This window comes from Thalassophryne amazonica, chromosome 11 (genome assembly GCF_902500255.1).
Source record: "Thalassophryne amazonica chromosome 11, fThaAma1.1, whole genome shotgun sequence".
NCBI lineage: Eukaryota > Metazoa > Chordata > Actinopteri > Batrachoidiformes > Batrachoididae > Thalassophryne > Thalassophryne amazonica.
The window spans coordinates 6,174,877-6,198,810 of NC_047113.1; the positions used below are offsets into that span (position 1 = coordinate 6,174,877).

General features: G+C 40.8%; 1 protein-coding gene across 1 annotated transcript in view; it reads left to right on the forward strand.

Moving 5' to 3' along the window:
• The window catches only part of ube2d2 (ubiquitin-conjugating enzyme E2D 2 (UBC4/5 homolog, yeast)), a 78,621-nt gene extending 57,293 nt beyond the window's left edge, over positions 1 to 21,328 (forward strand). Inside the window, exons 6-7 of the mRNA XM_034181367.1 lie at positions 87 to 180; positions 20,120 to 21,328. Coding sequence (XP_034037258.1) covers positions 87 to 180; positions 20,120 to 20,165 — 140 coding nt within the window. The 3' untranslated portion in view covers positions 20,166 to 21,328. The remainder of the gene's footprint in view (positions 1 to 86; positions 181 to 20,119) is intronic.
• The last annotated feature ends 2,606 nt before the right edge of the window (positions 21,329 to 23,934 follow it).

The window sequence follows — 23,934 nt, forward strand, 5'->3', positions numbered from 1 at the left end:
CCATGTTCTGGTTTGGATGTCCCTGTAGGACATCAAAGTCTGAAAGTGTTTATGTGAATGCTGATTATCTGTCGTACTCATTCCAGTCCTCCTGTCCATCTGCTCTCTGCTGTGCGATCCAAACCCGGATGACCCATTAGTACCTGAGATTGCCCGCATCTACAAGACTGACAGGGAAAAGTAAGAGATGTACTTTGTATCTCCTGGGGGTCTTTAACAGCTTGGGGCTTCTTCTTTCTAATGGTGTCTGTAACTGAAGCTGATTGTTTCCACTTGCCCAAGTGGACTTGTGTTTATTCTGACATTAGTCACAGTCAGATTCTGGCTGCATGCAGACAGGACCTCAAAATACTTATGTTACTTACATTGGCCTTATGTAAACCGATAATAACTGGAAATGTGAAAAATTAATTTATAATAATGGTGGGGGGTGTCGTGTGAGACACTCAGATCAGATGCCATCAGTGATTGGTTTTCTAATTTCAAAACACTAAATATTCACTTTTATGTTAGTGGGACTTCATACCAAATTCAGGCTATAAGACTTCAAGTCTTTGAAACATTTGGTTGACAAATATTCACATTCACAGGCTACAAGAACTCTTTAATAAGACAACAGTGACATTATGCTTCATATACATTGAAATTTATTGATTTACAGTAATTATTGTTATGGGTCTGAGTAGGCATGGGCCAGTATGAGATTTGGACGGTATGATAACCGTGGGCAAAAATGCCGCAGTTTCACAGTATTATGTAGAGCTTTAAAATGTGCTTTAACAACATTATAGCTATTTGCATATGAAGCGCACGTGATTCAGGTGCACTAATTGGCGCAGTGTCTACTGCTACAAGCACTATACCACTGATAACTTTAGAGAAAATACCAAAATGATAGTCACTCTTTTAGACATGTAGCATCTGCCCCGTGGGAAACATGATTTACTTGCTTCGGGAGAAACGTGGCTGGAATAAGTTCCAGAACTCCGGATGCTCAGTATTGGCCCCGCTTCACCAACAAAGTGCTTGGAATAGATGTATTTGTTCTTCTTGACATGTTTGTGGGAGAAATTTGGTCGACCACAAGCACGACTCGAGTCCACCGCTTGTACTTCTCAGTGGTTTCAAGGATGGGATAAAGTTTACTCCTTCCATATAATCCTTTGCAGGTATCTTGAATCGCTCCGTGTCCGACACACGCCATAGTTACGGTGCTTTGTTGCCACCGTTTTTGGCTTGAAGGGCAATTCCACAGAAAATAAAACAAAAAAGCCGACTTGGTCCTTTTAGATAGAGGGAAAAGTTCAGTGCAGGCTTCACCTTCTTCAGTCATGATGCAGAGCTAGCTAATGTTAGCTGCCTGTTTGTAAATGGAGACAGAGGTGCGCGCCAGAGGGAAGGGCGGCAGCGGCTGCCTCCGCTCTCCCTGTCAAGAATTCTCATAACCCGCTCATACCGTAGGGACGGTATAACGGAAAATTTTAGTGGTTTTGATTCCGTGGCTTTTTCATACTGCGGTATACCGTGAAACCGGTTATCGGCCCATGTCTAGGTCTGAGTTGAGGTTGCTAGTTTATTTTTAGTTAATGTAATAACATTTGTATTGTAAGTTTTTGAGACATGTAAATTAGAATATGTTAATTAAAAATTAACCAGCTGTTTGTGTATTGTGCATAGTGACAACCTGGTGCACTTCAAGTGATGGCAGACTTGTTAACATCAGATGTGAGAATTTTTTTTTTTTTTTTTCACCTTAAGCTGTGGGGGAAACAAACCGAGGTATCTGCTATCTTTGCAATCATCAGCACTGCACTCAATTTCACATCTTGAATGGCTGCAGGCGGTCCCTTGACAGCGGAAGATATAATTGGAGACGTGACCAGATGCTGTATCTTATGCTGTATGGAAGCAAACACTAATCTTCTGTGTGTTAGCACCATGATGATGATTCCATATTAAGAAGGGTAAAGAGAGAAATCTACTGTGCATCGAAAACGTATTCACATCACTGCACTTTTTCCATATTTTTTATGTTACAGCCTTATTCTAAAATTCTACACACAATACCCCATAATGACAATGTGAAAAAAGTTTAGATTTTTGCATATTTATTAAAACAATAAAAAGCTAACAAATCACATGTTCATAAGTCTTCACAGTCTTTGCCATGAAGCTTAAAATTGAGCTCAGGTGCATCCTGTTTTCACTGATCATGCTTGAGCTATTTCTCCACCTTAATTGGAGTCCACCTGGGGTAAATTCAATTGATTGGACATGATTTGGAAAGGCGCGCACACTTGTCTACATACAAGGTCCCACAGTTGATAGTGTATGTCAGAGCACAAACCAAGCATGAAGTCAAAGGAATTGTCTGTAGACCTCAAAGACAGGATTGTTTGTAGGCACAAATCTGTGGAAGGGTACAGAAACATTTCTGCTGTGTTCAACAGCAGATTCACCAGGACTCATTCTAGAGCTGGCTGCCCATTTAAACTGAGCAATCCAGGGAAAAGGGCTTTAGTCAGGGAGGTACCCAACAACCTGATGGTCACTCTGTCAGAGCTCCAGCATTCCTCTGTGGAGAGAGGAGAACCTTCCAGAAGGACAACCATCTCTGCAGCAATCCACCAATCAGGCCTGTATGGTAAAGTGGCCAGAGGGAAGCCACTCCTTAGTAAAAGGCTCATGGCAGCCCACCTGGAGTTTGCCAAAAGGCACCTGAAGGACTCTCAGACTAAACAAAATTCTCTGGTCTTATGAGGCAAAGATTGAACTCTTTGGTGTGAATGCCAGGTGTCATGTTTGGAGGACACCAAGCACCATCCCTACAGTGAAGCATGGTGGTGGCAGCATCATGCTGTGTTATGTTCTTCAGCGGTAGGAGCTGTGAGACTAGTCAGGCTTGAGGGAAAGATGAATGCAGCAAAGCACAGAGACATCCTGGATGAAAACCTGTTCCAGAGCGCTTTTGACCTCAGACTGGAATGACAGTTCATCTTACAGCAGGACAATGACCCTGAGCACAGAGCCAAGATATCAAAGGAGTGGCTTCAGGACAACTCTGTGAATGTCCTTGAGTGGTCCAGCCAGAGCCCAGACCTGAATCTGATTAAACATCTCTGGAGAGATCTGAAAATGTCTGTGCACCAACGCTCCCCATCCAACCTGATGGAACTTGAAAGGGGCTGCAAAGAGGAATGCGCAAAACTGCCCAAAGATAGGTGCACCAAGCTTGTGGCATCATATTCAAGAAGACTTAAGGCTGTAATTGCTGCCAAAGGTGCATCAACAAAGTATTGCTCAAAGTCTGTGAATACCTATGTACATGTGACATTTTAATTTTTAATAAATTTACAAAAATTAAAAAAAAATTAAAAAAAATTCATGTTGTTATTATGGGGTGTTGTGACTAGAGTTTTGAGGGGGAAAATGAATTTACTCAATTTTTCAAAAAAAGAGGTGGGCTTCATAGATAATTGGCAAAGTTTCTGGGGAAAACCTGGTCTTGTTAGGAGAGACGGCATCCATCCCACTTTGGATAGAGCAGCTCTCATTTCTAGAAATCTGGCCAATTTTCTTAAATCCTCCAAACCGTGACTATCCAGGGTTGGGACCAGGAAGCAGAGTTGTAGTCTTACACACCTCTCTGCAGCTTCTCTCCCCCTGCCATCCCCTCATTACCCCATCCCCGTAGAGACGGTGCCTGCTCCCAGACCACCAATAACCAGTAAAAATCTATTTAAGCATAAAAATTCAAAAAGAAAAAATAATATAGCACCTTCAACTGCACCACAGACTAAAACAGTTAAATGTGGTCTATTAAACATTAGATCTCTCTCTTCTAAGTCCCTGTTAGTAAATGATATAATAATTGATCAACATATTGATTTATTCTGCCTTACAGAAACCTGGTTACAGCAGGATGAATATGTTAGTTTAAATGAGTCAACACCCCCGAGTCACACTAACTGCCAGAATGCTCGTAGCACGGGCCGAGGCGGAGGATTAGCAGCAATCTTCCATTCCAGCTTATTAATTAATCAAAAACCCAGACAGAGCTTTAATTCATTTGAAAGCTTGACTCTTAGTCTTGTCCATCCAAATTGGAAGTCCCAAAAACCAGTTTTATTTGTTATTATCTATCGTCCACCTGGTCGTTACTGTGAGTTTCTCTGTGAATTTTCAGACCTTTCGTCTGACTTAGTGCTTAGCTCAGATAAAATAATTATAGTGGGCGATTTTAACATCCACACAGATGCTGAGAATGACAGCCTCAACACTGCATTTAATCTATTATTAGACTCAATTGGCTTTCCTCAAAATATAAATGAGTCCACCCACCACTTTAATCATATCTTAGATCTTGTTCTGACTTATGGTATGGAAATTGAAGACTTAACAGTATTCCCTGAAAACTCCCTTCTGTCTGCTCATGTCTTAATAACATTTACATTTACTCTGATGGACTACCCAGCAGTGGGGAATAAGTTTAATTACACTAGAAGTCTTTCAGAAAGCGCTGTAACTAGGTTTAAGGATATGATTCCTTCTTTGTTCTCTAACGCCGTATACCAACACAGTGCAGAGTAGCTACCTAAACTCTGTGAGATAGAGTATCTCGTCAGTAGTTTTACATCCTCATTGAAGACAACTTTGGATGCTGTAGCTCCTCTGAAAAAGAGAGCTTTAAATCAGAAGTGCCTGACTCCGTGGTATAACTCACAAACTCGCAGCTTAAAGCAGATAACCCGTAAGTTGGAGAGGAAATGGCGTCTCACTAATTTAGAAGATCTTCACTTAGCCTGGAAAAAGAGTCTGTTGCTCTATAAAAAGCCCTCCGTAAAGCTAGGACATCTTACTACTCATCACTAATTGAAGAAAATAAGAACAACCCCAGGTTTCTTTTCAGCACTGTAGCCAGGCTGACAGAGTCAGAGCTCTATTGAGCCGAGTATTCCTTTAACTTGAACTAGTAATGACTTCATGACTTTCTTTGCTAATAAAATTTTAACTATTAGAGAAAAAATTACTCATAACCATCCCAAAGACGTATCGTTATCTTTGGCTGCTTTCAGTGATGCCGGTATTTGGTTAGACTCTTTCTCTCCGATTGTTCTGAGTTATTTTCATTAGTTACTTCCTCCAAACCATCAACATGTCTATTAGACCAATTAGCTAAACTGCAGGATTGTCTTACAGACATAAAGACATGGATGACCTCTAATTTCCTGCTTTTAAACTCAGATATAAATGAAGTTGTTGTACTTGGCCCCACAAATCTTAGAAACATGGTGTCTAACCAGATCCTTACTCTGGATGGCATTACCATGACCTCTAGTAATACTGTGAGAAATCTTGGAGTCATTTTTGATCAGGATATGTCATTCAATGCGCATATTAAACAAATATGTAGGACTGCTTTTTTGCATTTGCGCAATATCTCTAAAATTAGAAAGGTCTTGTCTCAGAGTGATGCTGAAAAACTAATTCATGCATTTATTTCCTCTAGGCTGGACTATTGTAATTCATTATTATCAGGTTGTCCTAAAAGTTCCCTGAAAAGCCTTCAGTTAATTCAAAATGCTGCAGCTAGAGTGCTAACAGGGACTAGAAGGAGAGAGCATATCTCACCCATATTGGCCTCTCTTCATTGACTTCCTGTTAATTCTAGAATAGAATTTAAAATTCTTCTTCTTACTTATAAGGTTTTGAATAATCAGGTCCCATCTTATCTTAGGGACCTCATAGTACCATATCACCCCAATAGAGCGCTTCGCTCTCAGACTGCAGGCTTACTTGTAGTTCCTAGGGTTTGTAAGAGTAGAATGGGGGGCAGAGCCTTCAGCTTTCAGGCTCCTCTCCTGTGGAACCAGCTCCCAATTCAGATCAGGCAGACAGACACCCTCTCTACTTTTAAGATTAGGCTTAAAACTTTCTTTTTTGCTAAAGTTTATAGTTAGTGCTGGATCAGGTGACCCTGAACCATCCCTTAGTTATGCTGCTATAGACTTAGACTGCTGGGGGTTCCCATGATGCACTGAGTGTTTCTTTCTCTTTTTGCTCTGTATGCACCACTCTACATTTAATCATTAGTGATTGATCTCTGCTCCCCTCCACAGCATGTCTTTTTCCTGGTTCTCTCCCTCAGCCCCAACCAGTCCCAGCAGAAGACTGCCCCTCCGTGAGCCTGGTTCTGCTGTAGGTTTCTTCCTGTTAAAAGGGAGTTTTTCCTTCCCACTGTTGCCAAGTTCTTGCACACAGGGGGTCGTTTTGACCATTGGGGTTTTTCCGTAATTATTGTATGGCCTTGCCTTACAATATAAAGCGCCTTGGGGCAACTGTTTGTTGTGATTTGGCGCTATATAAATAAAATTGATTTGATTTGAATTTTGGAATAAGACTGTAACAAAATGTGGAAAAAGGGAAGCACTAAAATCCATATGCAGTGTAAGTTAACAAGTCAAAGAAAAACATTCTGGACATTTGAGTGGTGACTGAGAAGTTTGGAGTCTGTCCCAGGACAACTAGGGTGTGGTTTTCCATCTTTTGCATTCTAAGAAAACACAGTTTTGTCAGAATGTGTGAAGTTTTAACTCACTGGGTGCAATGTTAAGAAATGTTGCAATGTTAAGAAATGCTCCCCATGCAACCTGGTGTAGTTTGAGAGGTGCTGGAAAGAAGAATGGGCAAAACTGCCCAAAGATAGCTGCACCAAGCTTGTGGCATCATATTCAAGACCTGAGGTTGTAATTGCTGCCAAAGATGAATCACCAAAGTATTGAGCAAAGGGTGTGAATACTTACAGTACATCCAGAAAGCATTCACAACTCTTCACTTTATCAACATTTTGTGTTGTAGCCTTAGTCCAAAATGGAGTAAATTCATTTTTCCCTCAAAATTCTACTCACAAAACCCCATAATGATGACATGGAAAAGTTAGGTTTGTTTTGTTATTTTTCTTTGTACAATGTTATCAAAATAAAAAGCTGTGAAGTCAGATGTACATAAGTATTGAGCCAACTGTCTTAGTGCCACAGCACAAATTCTCCAGGTGTAAATATATGTATGCCCATGATCCATGGCAGTCCAGCAGCTCAACAAGTGCTTAAAATGGGGCTTGCTTGCTTGCTGTGCAAGATTTGGCCTGATGAGGAAGAGGAGTTGCAGTAATAAGGCTGTTTCATTTCAGGGAGCTGTGGTGTACTGCTGCTTGTCGGCTTTAACTGGTTGTGTGCAAATGTGTTTCCTCAACAGAAAACCTCTCATTTCTATGTGTGACATCTAAAGAACAATTTTCTATGTTCAAGTGTTCTCGGTTGTTAAAGAGATGTTAAATTGATTTACCCATTATTAATTGAGAGACTTTATCCTAATTCCCACCACAGAAACCCCCCCCCCCCCCCCCCAGTAACTGGCCTTCTCAACCATTGTTTGTGTCCACTGGACTTGCAGTGACACCAAACATCTAATGCTGGTGTTAACTACCAAACAGACTTTTGTCTTTAAGGGCACCTTCACACATAGTACAAATAAGTACAGATCATGGCGGAACACCTCGTATGCGCGAACCATGAAACATTGAGTTGACGGGCAGGCGTGAATGATCCCTTTGTGACGGTTGCGTGCACGCTCGTGCGAGCAGCTGGAGCATGTGTAACTACATCGCGCAGCTGCTGTGAAAAAAATAAATACATGCCACCCACGGGATTCAAACCTGCAATTTACAAAAGCTGTGATTGCCAGCCAGAAACATTACCACTGAGCTACCATCGCTGGCATGTAAAAGTGTGGAAAAAATGAGTGAAATCAACAAGGAGATGGACGTAAAAAAAATATATAAATAAATAAATAAAACCACACATCATAAAAAAAAAAAAAACAGCATTTTATTAAATCTGTCTTATTAAGTGGACAATACAAGTATGAACTGTGTGTTCCTTTGTAGATGACCCATGGTCACAGACTTACAGTCATGAAATGACATGAATAAGAAGCAGTGTGCTCTTATCATGTCCACATCTGCTGAACCCAGCATGTCCGGCCCGACACGCGTCTTGTGGACGGCGCGCTGCAGTGACAGACACTGTACCATGCGGAACAGAAGTCACGTGGGTGATATGACATTCAGATCACCCGCCGTGTGTTATGATTGACAGTCCGTATCACCCGGGCAGCTTGTAAATGTGCGCGCTCTCCAGCCCGTCGCAAAAGCATTATGTTTTTATGTATTGCCACGCGAGGACACCAAGCACATGCGCGTGTCTGTCAAAACATGGTACGTGTTCTGCAGCTGTCACATCCAGGACCAGAGACCGTTCAGCGCACAGAAGAGGGTGTGACTCTGTGATCAGATGAGAGGCACCTCGCCTGTGGGGGGACAAACCACACGCATGGCATGTGTTTTTGGGGGGGAGCGGGGCGAGTGCGTGATGCACACGTGTTGTGGGGGAAGCTGACACTCTGGCATGCCACGTGTACTTGGCAACTTCACAGACGTGGGGGCACTTAGACAGATTTCACATCCAGCTCAAAAGTGATTGTCTGCCAAGCGAGCGGTGCTAAATGTTCGTGTGTGTCACCTGGAATTTGGCCGACATCTGCTGCGAGAGGGATCAGATGGGCTCTCACAGGGCACACTCTGTCTTTCAACCACTGGTATGTGCAAATAGTTGTAGCGACGTGTGCGAGGTGTTGGAGGCAGCTCAGATTTTTCAGAATTGGCATGCAATTCCTCCTTCGCGTGCTAGTCGACTTAAATAGTGTTTTGTGTGAAAGGGCCCTAATGTTTGATGCAATGAAACATATGCTTGGTAGCTATTGCTACCATCCAATGTCAGTATGCTAATCAGAAGGCATTTCCATTTCATTTTCTTCTTAGTTTTAGAAATGGCATTTGCTGGTGGTGTTATCGTCTTCTCGTGCATGAGTTTGAGCAATTAGCATTGAGTCCCACCCAGTGGCATTTCAGGGCTGCTCAGAAGTCCATACCCTGAAGTAGTATCTTATTTTGCCCCTGATAAAAGGCTTGAAATAATCACCTTTCAGTCCCTGCGGTGGAAACAAATACAAAGGTGTTGGACACCCTAAAATGGCCTGCAGTTTCCTGCAGTTTAAATTGGTCTGAAGTACCCCATCTTTGCACCCTGTGTCTTAAGCTGCCCATAGGTTACACGAATCATCCGATCTGATATTGCCATATCAGAAACCTGAGTGACAACATAACACAGCAACATATTGCACAAGAACTGCAGAACAATGACATACACATTACAATGTATGTCCCGATGGTAGTCCAAGCTGTGCACCAAAGGACGACACTGTAGCTGCGCACAAAGTTGTGGTCCCATCTGTGGCCAGTGCATAGTGAAGGAGAGAAAAAAAGATTTAGAAGCCCCGATTTACTGCAGTGAGTTTTTTTTTAAATTCTGCTATGTGCACATGATACAATTCTCTGGTTTTGATGGTTATTTGCACAAGATAAGTGTCTTTGCTCTCTGTGCTGTGCCAAGTTGAGCATGTACAGAGATGTTGAGAAATTAAATCAAATCAATTTTATTTATATAGCGCCAAATCACAACAAACAGTTGCCCCAAGGCGCTTTATATTGTAAGGCAAGGCCATACAATAATTACGGAAAAACCCCAATGGTCAAAACGACCCCCTGTGAGCAAGCACTTGGCGACAGTGGGAAGGAAAAACTCCCTTTTAACAGGAAGAAACCTCCAGCAGAACCAGGCTCAGGGAGGGGCAGTCCTCTGCTGGGACTGGTTGGGGCTGAGGGAGAGAACCAGGAAAAAGACATGCTGTGGAGGGGAGCAGAGATCAATCACTAATGATTAAATGCAGAGTGGTGCATACAGAGCAAAAAGAGAAAGAAACACTCAGTGCATCATGGGAACCCCCCCACCAGTCTAAGTCTATAGCAGCATAACTAAGGAATGGTTCAGGGTCACCTGATCCAGCCCTAACTATAAGCTTTAGCAAAAAGGAAAGTTTTAAGCCTAATCTTAAAAGTAGAGAGGGTGTCTGTCTCCCTGATCCAAATTGGGAGCTGGTTCCACAGGAGAGGAGCCTGAAAGCTGAAGGCTCTGCCTCCCATTCTACTCTTACAAACCCTAGGAACTACAAGTAAGCCTGCAGTCTGAGAGCGAAGCGCTCTATTGGGGTGATATGGTACTATGAGGTCCATAAGATAAGATGGGACCTGATTATTCAAAACCTTATAAGTAAGAAGAAATTTAAATTCTATTCTAGAATTAACAGGAAGCCAATGAAGAGAGGCCAATATGGGTGAGATATGCTCTCTCCTTCTAGTCCCTGTCAGTACTCTAGCTGCAGCATTTTGAATTAACTGAAGGCTTTTCAGGGAACTTTTAGGACAACCTGATAATAATGAATTACAATAGTCCAGCCTAGAGGAAATAAATGCATGAATTAGTTTTTCAGCATCACTCTGAGACAAGACCTTTCTAATTTTAGAGATATTGCGCAAATGCAAAAAAGCAGTCCTACATATTTGTTTAATATGCGCATTGAATGACATCCTGATCAAAAATGACTCAATATTTCTCACAGTATTACTAGAGGTCAGGGTAATGCCATCCAGAGTAAGGCTCTGGTTAGACACCATGTTTCTAAGATTTGTGGGGCCAAGTACAATAACTTCAGTTTTACCTGAGTTTAAAAGCAGGAAATTAGAGGTCATCCATGTCTTTGTCTGTAAGACAATCCTGCAGTTTAGCTAATTGGTGTGTGTCCTCTGGCTTCATGGATAGATAAAGCTGGGTATCATCTGCGTAACAATGAAAATTTAAGCAATGCTGTCTAATAATACTGCCTAAGGGAAACATGTATAAAGTGAATAAAATTGGTCCTAGCACAGAACCTTGTGGAACTCCATAATTAACCTTAGTCCATGAAGAAGACTCCCCATTTACATGAACAAATTGTAATCTATTGGATAAATATGATTCAAACCACTGCAGCGCAGTGCCTTTGATACCTATGGCATGCTCTAATCTCTGTAATAAAATTTTATGGTCAACAGTATCAAAAAGCAGCACTCAGGTCTAACAGAACAAGCACAGAGATGAGTCCACTGTCTGAGGCCATAAGAAGATCATTTGTAACCTTCACTAATGCTGTTTCTGTACTATGATGAATTCTAAAACCTGACTGAAACTCTTCAAATAGACCATTCCTCTGCAGATGATGAATTAAGCTGTTTTACAACTACCCTTTCAAGAATTTTTGAGAGAAAAGGAAGGTTGGAGATTGGCCTATAATTAGCTAAGATAGCTGGGTCAAGTGATGGCTTTTTAAGTAATGGTTTAATTACTGCCACCTTAAAAGCCTGTGGTACATAGCCAACTAATAAAGATAGATTGATCATATTTAAGATCGAAGCATTAATTAATGGTAGGGCTTCCTTGAGCAGCCTGGTAGGAATGGGGTCTAATAGACATGTTGATGGTTTGGAGAAAGTAACTAATGAAAATAACTCAGACAGAACAATCGGAGCGAAAGAGTCTAACCAAATACCGGCATCACTGAAAGCAGCCAAAGATAACGATATGTCTGCGGGATGGTTATGAGTAATTTTTTCTCTAATAGTTAAAATTTTATTAGCAAAGAAAGTCATGAAGTCATTACTAGTTAAAGTTAAAGGAATACTTGGCTCAATAGAGCTCTGACTCTTTGTCAGCCTGGCTACAGTGCTGAAAAGAAACCTGGGGTTGTTCTTATTTTCTTCAATTAGTGATGAGTAGTAAGATGTCCTAGCTTTACGGAGGGCTTTTTTTATAGAGCAACAGACTCTTTTTCCAGGCTAAGTGAAGATCTTCTAAATTAGTGAGACGCCATTTCCTCTCCAACTTACGGGTTATCTGCTTTAAGCTGCGAGTTTGTGAGTTATACCATGGAGTCAGGCACTTCTGATTTAAGGCTCTCTTTTTCAGAGGAGCTACAGCATCCAAAGTTGTCTTCAATGAGGATGTAAAACTATTGACAAGATACTCTATCTCACTCACAGAGTTTAGGTAGCTACTCTGCACTGTGTTGGTATATGGCATTGGAGAACATAAAGAAGGAATCATATCCTTAAATCTAGTTACAGCGCTTTCTGAAAGACTTCTAGTGTAATGAAACTTATTCCCCACTGCTGGGTAGTCCATCAGAGTAAATGTAAATGAGAAATGATCAGACAGAAGGGAGTTTTCAGGGAATACTGTTAAGTCTTCAATTTCCATACCATAAGTCAGGACAAGATCTAAGGTATGACTAAAGTGGTGGGTGGACTCATTTACATTTTGAGTGAAGCCAATTGAGTCTAATAATAGATTAAATGCAGCGTTGAGGCTGTCATTCTCAGCATCTGTGTGGATGTTAAAATCGCCCACTATAATTATCTTATCTGAGCTAAGCACTAAGTCAGACAAAAGGTCTGAAAATTCACAGAGACACTCACAGTAACGACCAGGTGGACGATAGATAATAACAAATAAAACTGGTTTTTGGGACTTCCAATTTGGATGGAGAAGACTAAGAGTCAAGCTTTCAAATGAATTAAAGCTCTGTCTGGGTTTTGGATTAATTAATAAGTTGGAATGGAAGATTGCTGCTAATCCTCTGCCTCGGCCCGTGCTACGAGCGTTCTGGCAGTTAGTGTGACTCGGGGCTGTTGACTCATTTAAACTAACATAATTATCCTGCTGTAACCAGGTTTCTGTAAGGCAGAATAAATCAATATGTTGATCAATTATTAGATCATTTACTAACAGGGACTTAGAAGAGAGAGACCTAATGTTTAATAGACCACATTTAACTGTTTTAGTCTGTGGTGCAGTTGAAGGTGCTATATTATTTTTTCTTTTTGAATTTTTATGCTTAAATAGATTTTTACTGGTTATTGGTAGTCTGGGAGCAGGCACCGTCTCTACGGGGATGGGGTAATGAGGGGATGGCAGGGGGAGAGAAGCTGCAGAGAGGTGTGTAAGACTACAACTCTGCTTCCTGGTCCCAACCCTGGATAGTCACGGTTTGGAGGATTTAAGAAAATTGGCCAGATTTCTAGAAATGAGAGCTGCTCCATCCAAAGTGGGATGGATGCCGTCTCTCCTAACAAGACCAGGTTTTCCTCAGAAGCTTTGCCAATTATCTATGAAGCCCACCTCATTTTTTTGGACACCACTCAGACAGCCAGCAATTCAAGGAGAACATGTGGCTAAACATGTCACTCCCGGTCCGATTGGGGAGGGGCCCAGAGCAAACTACAGAGTCCGACATTGTTTTTGCAGAGTTACACACCGATTCAATGTTAATTTTAGTGACCTCCGATTTGCGTAACCGGGTGTCATTACTGCCGACTTGAATTACAATCTTACCAAATTTACGCTTAGCCTTAGCCAGCAGTTTCAAATTTCCTTCAGTGTCGCCTGCTCTGGCCCCCGGAAGACAATTGACTATGGTTGCTGGTGTCGCTAACTTCACATTTCTCAAAACAGAGTCGCCAATAACCAGAGTTTGATCCTCGGCGGGTGTGTCGCCGAGTGGGGGAAAAACAGTTAGAAATGTGAACGGGTTGGCGGTGTACACGGGGCTTCTGTTTAGGGCTGCGCTTCCTCCTCACAGTCACCCAGTCGGCCTGCTTTCCCGGCTGCTCGGGATCTGCTGGAAGGGAACTAACGGCGGCTAAGCTACCTTGGTCCGCACCGACTACAGGGGCCTGGCTAGCTGTAGAATTTTCCACGGTGCGGAGCCGAGTCTCCAATTCGCCCAGCCTGGCCTCCAAAGCTACGAATAAGCTACACTTATTATAAGTACCATTACTGCTAAAGGAGGCCAAGGAATAACTAAACATTTCACACCCAGAGCAGAAAAGTGCGGGAGAGACAGGAGAAGCCGCCATGCTAAACCGGCTAAGAGCTAGTAGCTGCGCTAAGCTAGCAGATTCCTAAAAACACACAAAGTGAATAATGTGTAAATAATTTAGAGGTGATTCAACAGAGGAAGTGCTTTAGTTAAGGCACGTGAAGATTACACTGTGAAACAAATCGTTATCTAGATCAATCTAACTATGCAGATTAAACAGCTAACAGATACAGCAAAACACCGCTGTGCTCCCGAACAGGAAGTGATACAATACCGCAGTGAGAGCCAACCACCAGTAGAGGCCTGTAGAAAGCAAATAACACACTGGATTTGAGACATTAGATGTGTTTGGGTTTTTTAGGTGGATAATGGCAAACGCAAAAATATATTTAATAGTAACACAATCTATTTTTATTTGCTTCTAGAGATTTAGATGAGTGAGATGAGAATAGCATAGTTGTGGGCTGTATATCAATTCAGAGGCCGTATTCTTCAAACCCTGTGCTCATAGACTACACATGTGATGGTGGAGCGACCAGCCTGTTTCATTACGAAGGCTAGTTGGAATGCGACCAGTGAGTGCATACTACTTTGTCCAAAAAATAAAGGATATGACAGGTGTATCCTTGACAGCCCAGATAACCCCAAGAGTCACTGTGCAATTTTTTTTTCTCTCAAAAATGGTTTGTTTAAAAAACAAGACAATGTTCAGACTCCATATGTGCAGTTGTAAATAAGTAATATTTGCATTTCTTGCAGTGACTCATGGCGTCTATAATACATCAATAAATATAGTTAATCTCACACCAATTTCACACTTTGTGAATATGTTATTGAAGACGTGCTTTCCAGTGGTTGAATTCTTTTTATAGTAGACCTTTCATAGATGAGCAGTATGCATTTGAAATATTGGTGTGAATTTTGTTCTTTCTTTTTTTAATGCCTCATAAATCAGAAAAATGTATTCCTTTTACAAAAATACTTGGTCACCAAAATAATACTATAACATGACAAATACCAACATTTTAAACATCTGATGTGCTTCATTGTGAAAAATACAGGTAGCCCAAAATGGCCCCAAAGCTTAATTTTGTCTGAGGGGGTTTTTTGTGTTGTGTTTTTTTTTTTTTTTTTTTTTTTTTTTTTTTTTTTTTTTTTTTTTTTTTTTTTTTTTTTTTGTATCTCAAAACCTAATAAAAATGTAATAAATTTTGTATGCTGTTTACTGGGAATAATACCATTTTGTGAAAGTATGATGCAAATCGGAGCTGGTCAGTGAGGAGTCCTCTTGTGATTTCACATGGACTGGCTCAGTTATTTATATTGGACTTTCCCAGAAATGATAGCACTAAACAAAATAAACTGGAATAATTCAAGAATTAATGCCAATAATAAAAACTCGAGCTTTACCCGTGGAGACCCACAGGCTCAAGATTGTGTAGTGTTTAGCTGAATTTTTCAAAGGTGGTAATAAATTATGCAAAGTTTCTATAATGAGTTGGAATATCGTGTGAGTCCAGAATATTTTTAGAACCTTGGACCTAAACAGTTTTTAGAATAACTCGACCCTTTTATGTCCTGTTAATTACATAGCTTTTTTATGTTAGCTTACTGTCTTAATGTATTTATAAATTAAGTTCTTGTTATCATATGTACATTATTATTATTCTTTTTTGTCATTTGATTTTAAATATACCACAGTGGAAATAAGTTTCACTTTCTTGTGTCATCCATGTATTTTTAACATATTTACAATTCTATTATGTGAACTTACTAAATAAAGTCACAAACGCATGCTTTCAATATATAGATTATTTACCGCCCCCTGCTGGAATAGTGTGCAAGTCCAGAATGTAATTATCAATGGCAATTGTTCAGTGTTGTTAGCTCATATCCATAGTCTCCAAAAATATTAGTCCTATCAATGTTCCATTTTGGTGGTGTTCATCCTTGACCCAAAATACATAAGCATACCAAACAGCAAATGTCAGCTCTTCAATTAGTGATCGATGTCATATGCAAAAAGAGCTTTTTGTCTTTTCTGCATTCTGCCGCAAGCAGGTGCTTTTATTTTTACACGCCCACAAACAGAGACGGTGGCAGAAGACATCAAACACACTATGCTTCTCACTCATGGTAAAAGCAACATGACACTTAACTAAACTGACTTAAACAGTTGAACTACAAAAACACAAATCAATAACACTAACAATACTGTGAAAGTAACAAGAACCACAATAACATTTAAAATCCAAAGTCCCGAACCCCCATGGTGCATTGCAGCATACCAACCAGCAAATGACAGCTCCCCCAGTTTCTCCATGATCGAAGTTATACACACGCACGCACACACAAATACACGCACACAGACACCGCTTGGCTATTATAATATATATTACACTACAACACTGCACAGTGATCACAAATTATAGAGCTGATAATACTGAAAAGGGTATGACTTGTACTTTGGTGCAACGTGTACATTTTTTTCCCGTCCTCCTCCTTTGAGGCATTTCTATGACAGTTGCATCTTGTACTCTGGTGCAACTTATACTTTGTAAGATACTGTTATTTCGGAACAGTTGGTTTGTTCTTAGAAGTCTATATTTTTGTAGGATGCAGCCTTTGAATGATATGGCCCCTGAATTGAGAAACAGGTGCAGACGCTCATCTGCTTCACACTGCTGAATCTGGGGCTAAGCTCCAGCACTCATGAGTGTGAGGGCCTGTGTATGACTTGTGTCTATTCAGAAAGTATGTGTGCAGAGAGTGTACAAACTGATAACTATATCTATATATCAAAGTCAAAATTATTGAATTATGTTGTGTGCACAAATATGTCTGCCAAGGACTTAATAAAATTATTGGAATTTGTCTGTCTGTCAGCAAGTTTACATCAAAACTACTGCACGTATTTTGACAAAAATTTCACCACAGATAGATATTAGACCAAGGAAGACTCCATTAAAGTTTGGAGGTGATCCGGATCTGGGTCATGATTTCCATTTACAGTAGTGTTCAGAATAATAGTAGTGCTATGTGACTAAAAAGATTAATCCAGGTTTTGAATATATTTCTTATTGTTACATGGGAAACAAGGTACCAGTAGATTCTCACAAATCCAACAAGACCAAGCATTCATGATATGCACACACGTAAGGCTATGAAATTGGGCTATTAGTAAAAAAAAAAGTAGAAAAGGGGGTGTTCACAATAATAGTAGTGTGGCATTCAGTCAGTGAGTTCATCAATTTTGTGGAAGAAACAGGTGTGAATCAGGTGTCCCCTATTTAAGGATGAAGCCAGCACCTGTTGAACATGCTTTTCTCTTTGAAAGCCTGAGGAAAATGGGACGTTCAAGACATTGTTCAGAAGAACAGCGTACTTTTGATTAAAAAGTTTACTGGAGAGGGGAAAACTTATACGCAGGTGCAAAAAAATTATAGGCTGTTCATCTACAATGACCTCCAGAAGATGTTACAATTTGCCAAAGAACACATCAACTGGCCTAAAGAGAAATGGAGGAATATTTTGTGGACTGATTGTTGTGAAAGTGTCGTGACACGGACCCACAACAGGGGGCGTTAATGAACGGACAATGGATAAGCCAAAAAGTAACAATTTAATGTTGTGAATCACACAGCGACGTACAGACAATAACAATATGGTGGACTGTCAATCATACACCAGGTGACGTGTGGGCAGGCTCGACGATAGAAGACGCCTGGCGAGAGAAAAGCCGGATCCACACAGCTTCCACCGCCAACGGAGCTGAAGAACACCGGAGCCGCCAAGCCCTGCGCCCCAGGTGGCCGCTGTCTTCAGCAGTCAGACCCGGTACTGCTGGCAGAGAACAGAGACAGTCCAGATGAGTGTGAGGTCGCACACTCAGTAATCCCACAGTCAGTGTTTAGTTAGGAGGGAGCACCTCCACCTCCAATCACACACTCGTGCAGCTCCTGTCTAACCACTTATCTGGTTGGAGTGTGAAGCGAAGCCGTCGCTGATCACACCAAACGCCAATCCCACAGATAAGGACACACCACAGGAAAATGGCTGCAAAGAAGTACAGATTATTACTCACTGTTTTGAGTCAGCAGAGAAAGTTACCTGATTTGGTAGTTGATTTCTCGGCGGGGAGGTGGAGTTGCAGTCAGGCCTTTATGGTGGTGGTGATGAGTAGTGGATGAGTGACAGCTGGTACGGATGATGAGTGACAGCTGTCACTCCTGGTCGCTCCGACGCCCCCTCGTGCTTGAAGCCCGCACTTCAAGCAGGGCGCCATCTTGTGGTGGTGGGCCAGCAGTACCTCCTCTTCAGCGGCCCACACAACACTGATGAGAGTAAAATTGTTCTTTTTGGGTCCAAGGGCCACAGACAGTTTGTGAGACGACCCCCAAACTCTGAATTCAAGCCACAGTTCAGTGAAGACAGTAAAGCAAGCATCATGATATGGGCATGTTTCTCCTACTATGGTGTTGGGCCTATATATCGCATACCAGGTATCATGGATCAGTTTGGATATGTCAAAATACTTGAAGAGGTCAATCAATCAATCAACTTTTTTCTTGTATAGCGCCAAATCACAACAAACAGTTGCCCCAAGGCGCTCCACATTGCAAGGCAAGGCCATACAATAATTATGAAACACAGTCTACGTCTAAAGCAACATAACCAAGGGATGGTCCAGGGTCACCCGATCCAGCCCTAACTATAAGCCTTAGCGAAAAGGAAAGTTTTAAGCCTAATCTTAAAAGTAGAGAGGGTATCTGTCTCCCTGATCTGAATTGGGAGCTGGTTCCACAGGAGAGGAGCCTGAAAGCTGAAGGCTCTGCCTCCCATTCTACTCTTACAAACCCTAGGAACTACAAGTAAGCCCGCAGTCTGAGAGCGAAGCGCTCTAATGGGGTAATATGGTACTACGAGGTCCCTAAGATAAGATGGGACCTGATTATTCAAAACCTTATAAGTAAGAAGAAGAATTTTAAATTCTATTCTAGCATTAACAGGAAGCCAATGAAGGGAGGCCAACACGGGTGAGATATGCTCTCTCCTGCTAGTCCCCGTCAGTACTCTAGCTGCAGCATTCTGAACCAACTGAAGGCTTTTTAGGGAACTTTTAGGACAACCTGATAATAATGAATTACAATAGTCCAGCCTAGAGGAAACAAATGCATGAATTAGTTTTTCAGCATCACTCTGAGACAAGACCTTTCTGATTTTAGAGATATTGCGTAAATGCAAAAAGGCAGTCCTACATATTTGTTTAATATGCGCTTTGAATGACATATCCTGATCAAAAATAACTCCAAGATTTCTCACAGTATTACTAGAGATCAGGGAAATGCCATCCAGAGTAACGATCTGGTTAGACACCATGCTTCTAAGATTTGTGGGGCCAAGTACAATAACTTCAGTTTCATCTGAGTTTAAAAGCAGGAGTCATGTTGGGGTCATGTTGCCTTATGCTGAAGAGGACATGCCCTTGAAATGGGTGTTTCAACAAGACAATGACCCCAAGCACACTAGTAAACCAGCAAAATCTTGGTTCCAAACCAACAAAATTAATGCCTTGCAGATGTGAAGAAATCATGAAAAACTGTGGTTATACAACTAAATACTAGTTTAGTGATTCACAGGATTGCTAAAAAAAAGTAGTTTGAACATAATAGTTTTGAGTTTGTAGCATCAACAGCAGATGCTACTATTATTGTGAACACCCCCTTTTCTACTTTTTTTTTTTTACTAATAGCCCAATTTCATAGCCTTAAGAGTGTGCATATCATGAATGCTTGGTCTTGTTGGATTTGTGGGAATCTACTGAATCTACTGGTACCTTGTTTCCCATGTAACAATAAGAAATATACTCAAAACCTGGATTAATCTTTTTAGTCACATAGCACTACTATTATTCTGAACACTACTGTATATGGGCTTTGAAGGATTACTTCAAAACTACTTTGCGGATTCTCACCAAATTTGCACCACAGGTAGATATTAGGGCATGGAAGAATCCACTGAATTTTGGAGGTGATCCAGAACCGGATTCTGGATCAAGATTTCACTTTATATAGGCTTTGGAAGATTATGTGAAAACTACTTCTAGATCTGGATTGAGAGCCATCAGAAATCTGTTCTTGAACATTGCTTTCTTGCCACTTGTGTCTCTGTTTGTCAGGGGAAAAATGATTATAGTGTCTGTTCAGCAATACCGCTAATATTTCCCTCCTTTGTCTCTGCTTCTTCACAGGTACAACAAAATAGCTCGGGAATGGACAGCAAAGTATGCAATGTAGTGTTGGGATAGTGTTGGTCAACCACCTCTACGGCATAAGGTTAGGGGAGCTTCAGATGTAAAGAGGAAACAAAACAAACAAAAAAAACATACAAACGAAAACTTTAAAACAAGATCTTGTTGGTTTCCATTGGAGTGCTTTCTTTGAGCCACGCCTCCCCGACACCAGAGTACCTGTAAAACTCCCTCTGCTCCCACCTCACTCCCTCCCATTTCACATCAGCCGCCCGCCCGCCCTCTACTGTACATAATGTCACCTTTCAGCGGTAACACCCTCCTCTCCACGCTTCCCTTTCACATCCACCTTCCCATGTGACCCCTCCACCCACCTCCTGACCTCCTGTATTCCGTTGCATCTATCACCATGCAGGTTGGGTACTCCCAACCCCCCAGTCCCTGATTTTTCCGCACGCACACCCGCACCCATTTCTTCCAGATGTTAAAAAGCATCATTTTGAGCATCTCTAAAACTTTGAGGGGACCTCCTCCCTCACTCCTCTTCTCCCCCCCCCTCCAGTGGGGGGGAGGAGAGGGGACAAAAAAGGAGGGATTTTTACACTCTGCACCCTTTCTTGTTTTGTTGTCCTTTATAATTTTCATCTGTTGAGGTGACGATACAAGAAAGCAGTTTTCACACGCGAGTCAAAGAGCACTCTGAGTTTTATACCACAAATAGTTAAATTCCAGGCTGTGTAAAGCGGGGGGGGGGGGGGGGAAATGCACATGGCCTATTCTGATCTTCTGTTGGATTCTGTGAAAGGACTTGAATTTATCCCCACACCTCGTGCTCCTCACTCTCTCCCACCCTTCTGAGGTTGACCTCTTTATATACACATACATGCACACGCCCAACTGTACATGTAACATCGTGTCATCACCATCTTTTCTTGACTCAAAGTAAAGGTGTTGGACCAGGTGTTTAAGCAAAATTATTATTTTTTTTTTTAAAGTTTAACCTGTTTTTATCCCCCATAACTTGTTCCCCCCCCTCTCTTTCAATTATTGAATTAGGGCCTAACATCATAAAAAGGCTATTGGACTGGCTTTGGCTCTGGGTGCGAGGAGAACCCACTCTTCTTGCACAAATCCTCTGTATATTGAATTACCTGAAAGGCTCATTGAGCTTTGTGTGTTGATTAAACTGTAATAAAATGGTATGACTCCTGTGCTGTTTCATTCTCTGCTTCCTTTTAGAGGAGATTATAGGGAGAGGACAGGGACGTATAGCTGGGACACATTTATCTCACAGGTCAGCAGGTCGATTGCTGCTACCACCACATTTACCTACATTGTCATTTGATGATTCTTGATTATTTTTGTTTTATGTAGCTTATGAATAACTTTTTTTTTTGGGGGGGGGGGGGGGGGGTGTTATTATTTTATAACTTGTCAGAAGCTGTAAGTGAGTGGGAGAAGTTGTTCCATGTGTTCATTGTCAGTTCTTCTGCTTATGAATTAGAAACTGAATACATTGGTAGAACAATCAAATATATAGATGAGCTATATAGGTTAATTTGTCACCATCTAGTGGTGCTTGTAAGTATGACTGTGTTGTTTTAACACCCCTTTATCGCCTTAATAATGTCCCTGTGTGTCCTTGAACTTTCACCATTATAATATATTTGTGAGAGGTAGCCTTATTGGAGATGTACTTGATTATTTTTTACTAAATGGCTTTATCTGAACCCTGCATTAAAAATAAGAGCTTGAGGTCATGATGTCATAACATCATTTTCCACTTAATAGTATGACCTCACGCTGAATAACCTCACAGATAATACTCAGTGTCAAGCTGAATAAGAGGAAAAATACTTTTAAAATATGACTTCATATAATTCAGGTGTGGAGGGCTATCCGGCCTTTGAAATTTGGTGACTTGGGTTCATAAAGTATTACAGTACACAGATATAATGGTATTGAAATGGTGCTACATGCCAAGTTATGATTTAAATTTTTGTTTTTGTCAGCTTTCATTTACTGATGAAAAGTCACTATCAGTGATCCTAGTCCGCCCTATGGAAATCAAATGCTTCATACCAGAGTATTGGTCAGAATTTAATTAGGGAATAATCCTGTTGTATCTGATGATTTGCAGCTGTTAATGCTGGATTATATGGTCTCAAATTGAGTTTTACGGCAAAACGGATATTTGCGACCATAAAATCCAGCATTAACGTCCGCAAATCATCAGACACAAGGGGGTTATTCATATTCTAATCCAATTCCATCGTTTGCATGGTTTATTTTTCTATAAGTAATTTGACCTGAATCCGTGTTTTCAGTGAAAGACTGCTTCACTGCTGAAGACTACATCTAAACCTGCATAATAATGTATTTCAATAAAACTGTTGTACAAACTGTAGGTTTAAGGAAATGTTGCAAGATTCCTGGTCCCGAGTCGTCAGGTAATCATCATTAGTATTGTATTTATGTTATCACAGCAGTAATTGCAATATTTATATTGGTCAGCGAAGCTAAATGTAGCAATGGTGTCTTCATGCCAAACTGGAAATTCTGTGAGCAGATCCACAGATTTCTTCATCTGGTCAACTGCATTGAGTAATTCTGTATCAGAATCTACATCAATACTTTCATATGATAGATTAAATTCACCCATTTCAGCATTGTTGTCTCTCCACCAGTTTCTTTCGCTCTCACCTGATAGTACCATTATTGACATTTGCCTAGCAACGCGGTCAAGGTGGTAAGTAATGCATCAAATGTGAAATGGTTGAATATTTTGCTGTCAACATGATATGATTGGAAATCTCGCACGATTAGCCAATCAGATTTGCAGAACAAATGTAATTGGATTAGAATTCATCTTTGCTGTCTTTTGCACTAAATTCATGAAATCAGCAGTTAAAACCAACTGGTTATTCAGAAGGACATTGCTTCATAACAGGAAAAGCTACAAGATACATGTGGACTTTTGGTTTGATGTTGAGGCTGGTTAAAGGATTGGCTCAACCAGATTTTTACTCATTTTTTCTGACCTTGGCAAAAAAAAAAAAAGTGTTACTGAATAGTAGATTAAATCTCACAGAACTCGGAGAGCTGACATCAGTGTCATGATGTTGCATTGGCAGGAAGAGCTGGAATAAGAGATGCATATACACTACTCAAAACAATTAAGGGGCTGCCCCAGGATTCTGGGTTATTTCATCAAATATCTAATTTACATTTTTATTGATCTTTCTTTTGGCAAGCAGTGTGTGTTTACCTGATGTAACAATGCATGCTACTGAGAACCTATTTTAACCCATGATTCAATAAAAGGGTGATTCTTTAACTACGGGCACTATTTGCCTTGTAAATGTAATTTCCGCCACACCATTGCCTTACAATATAAAGCGCCTTGGGGCAACTGTTTGTTGTGATTTGGCGCTACATACATGTGCTCTGATGTCACTGTTTATCTCCATAGAAACTACCCAAACAATCTTTAATACAAACTGTTTAAAGGGACATTACAGTGTTGTGGAAATTACGGCAATAGTGTGGGACAACTACATTTTCTTTAAAAAAAAATCAACAGTTGTATGACATTGAATACCCCAATTATGTTTTGATTATTTTACTGATATTTTATTCAGAGATATTTTAAAACAGAAAAAACATTTCTTTACCATTCATTTTTATCATTGAAGATCAAAAGTCTGGGTGTGGGACAAGCACAAAACGGCAATATTTGCATATAATGATGCTGAAAAAAGGTGAAAGTCATCATAGACTACTAGAACAAATTTCTTAACACACTTTCATTGTAA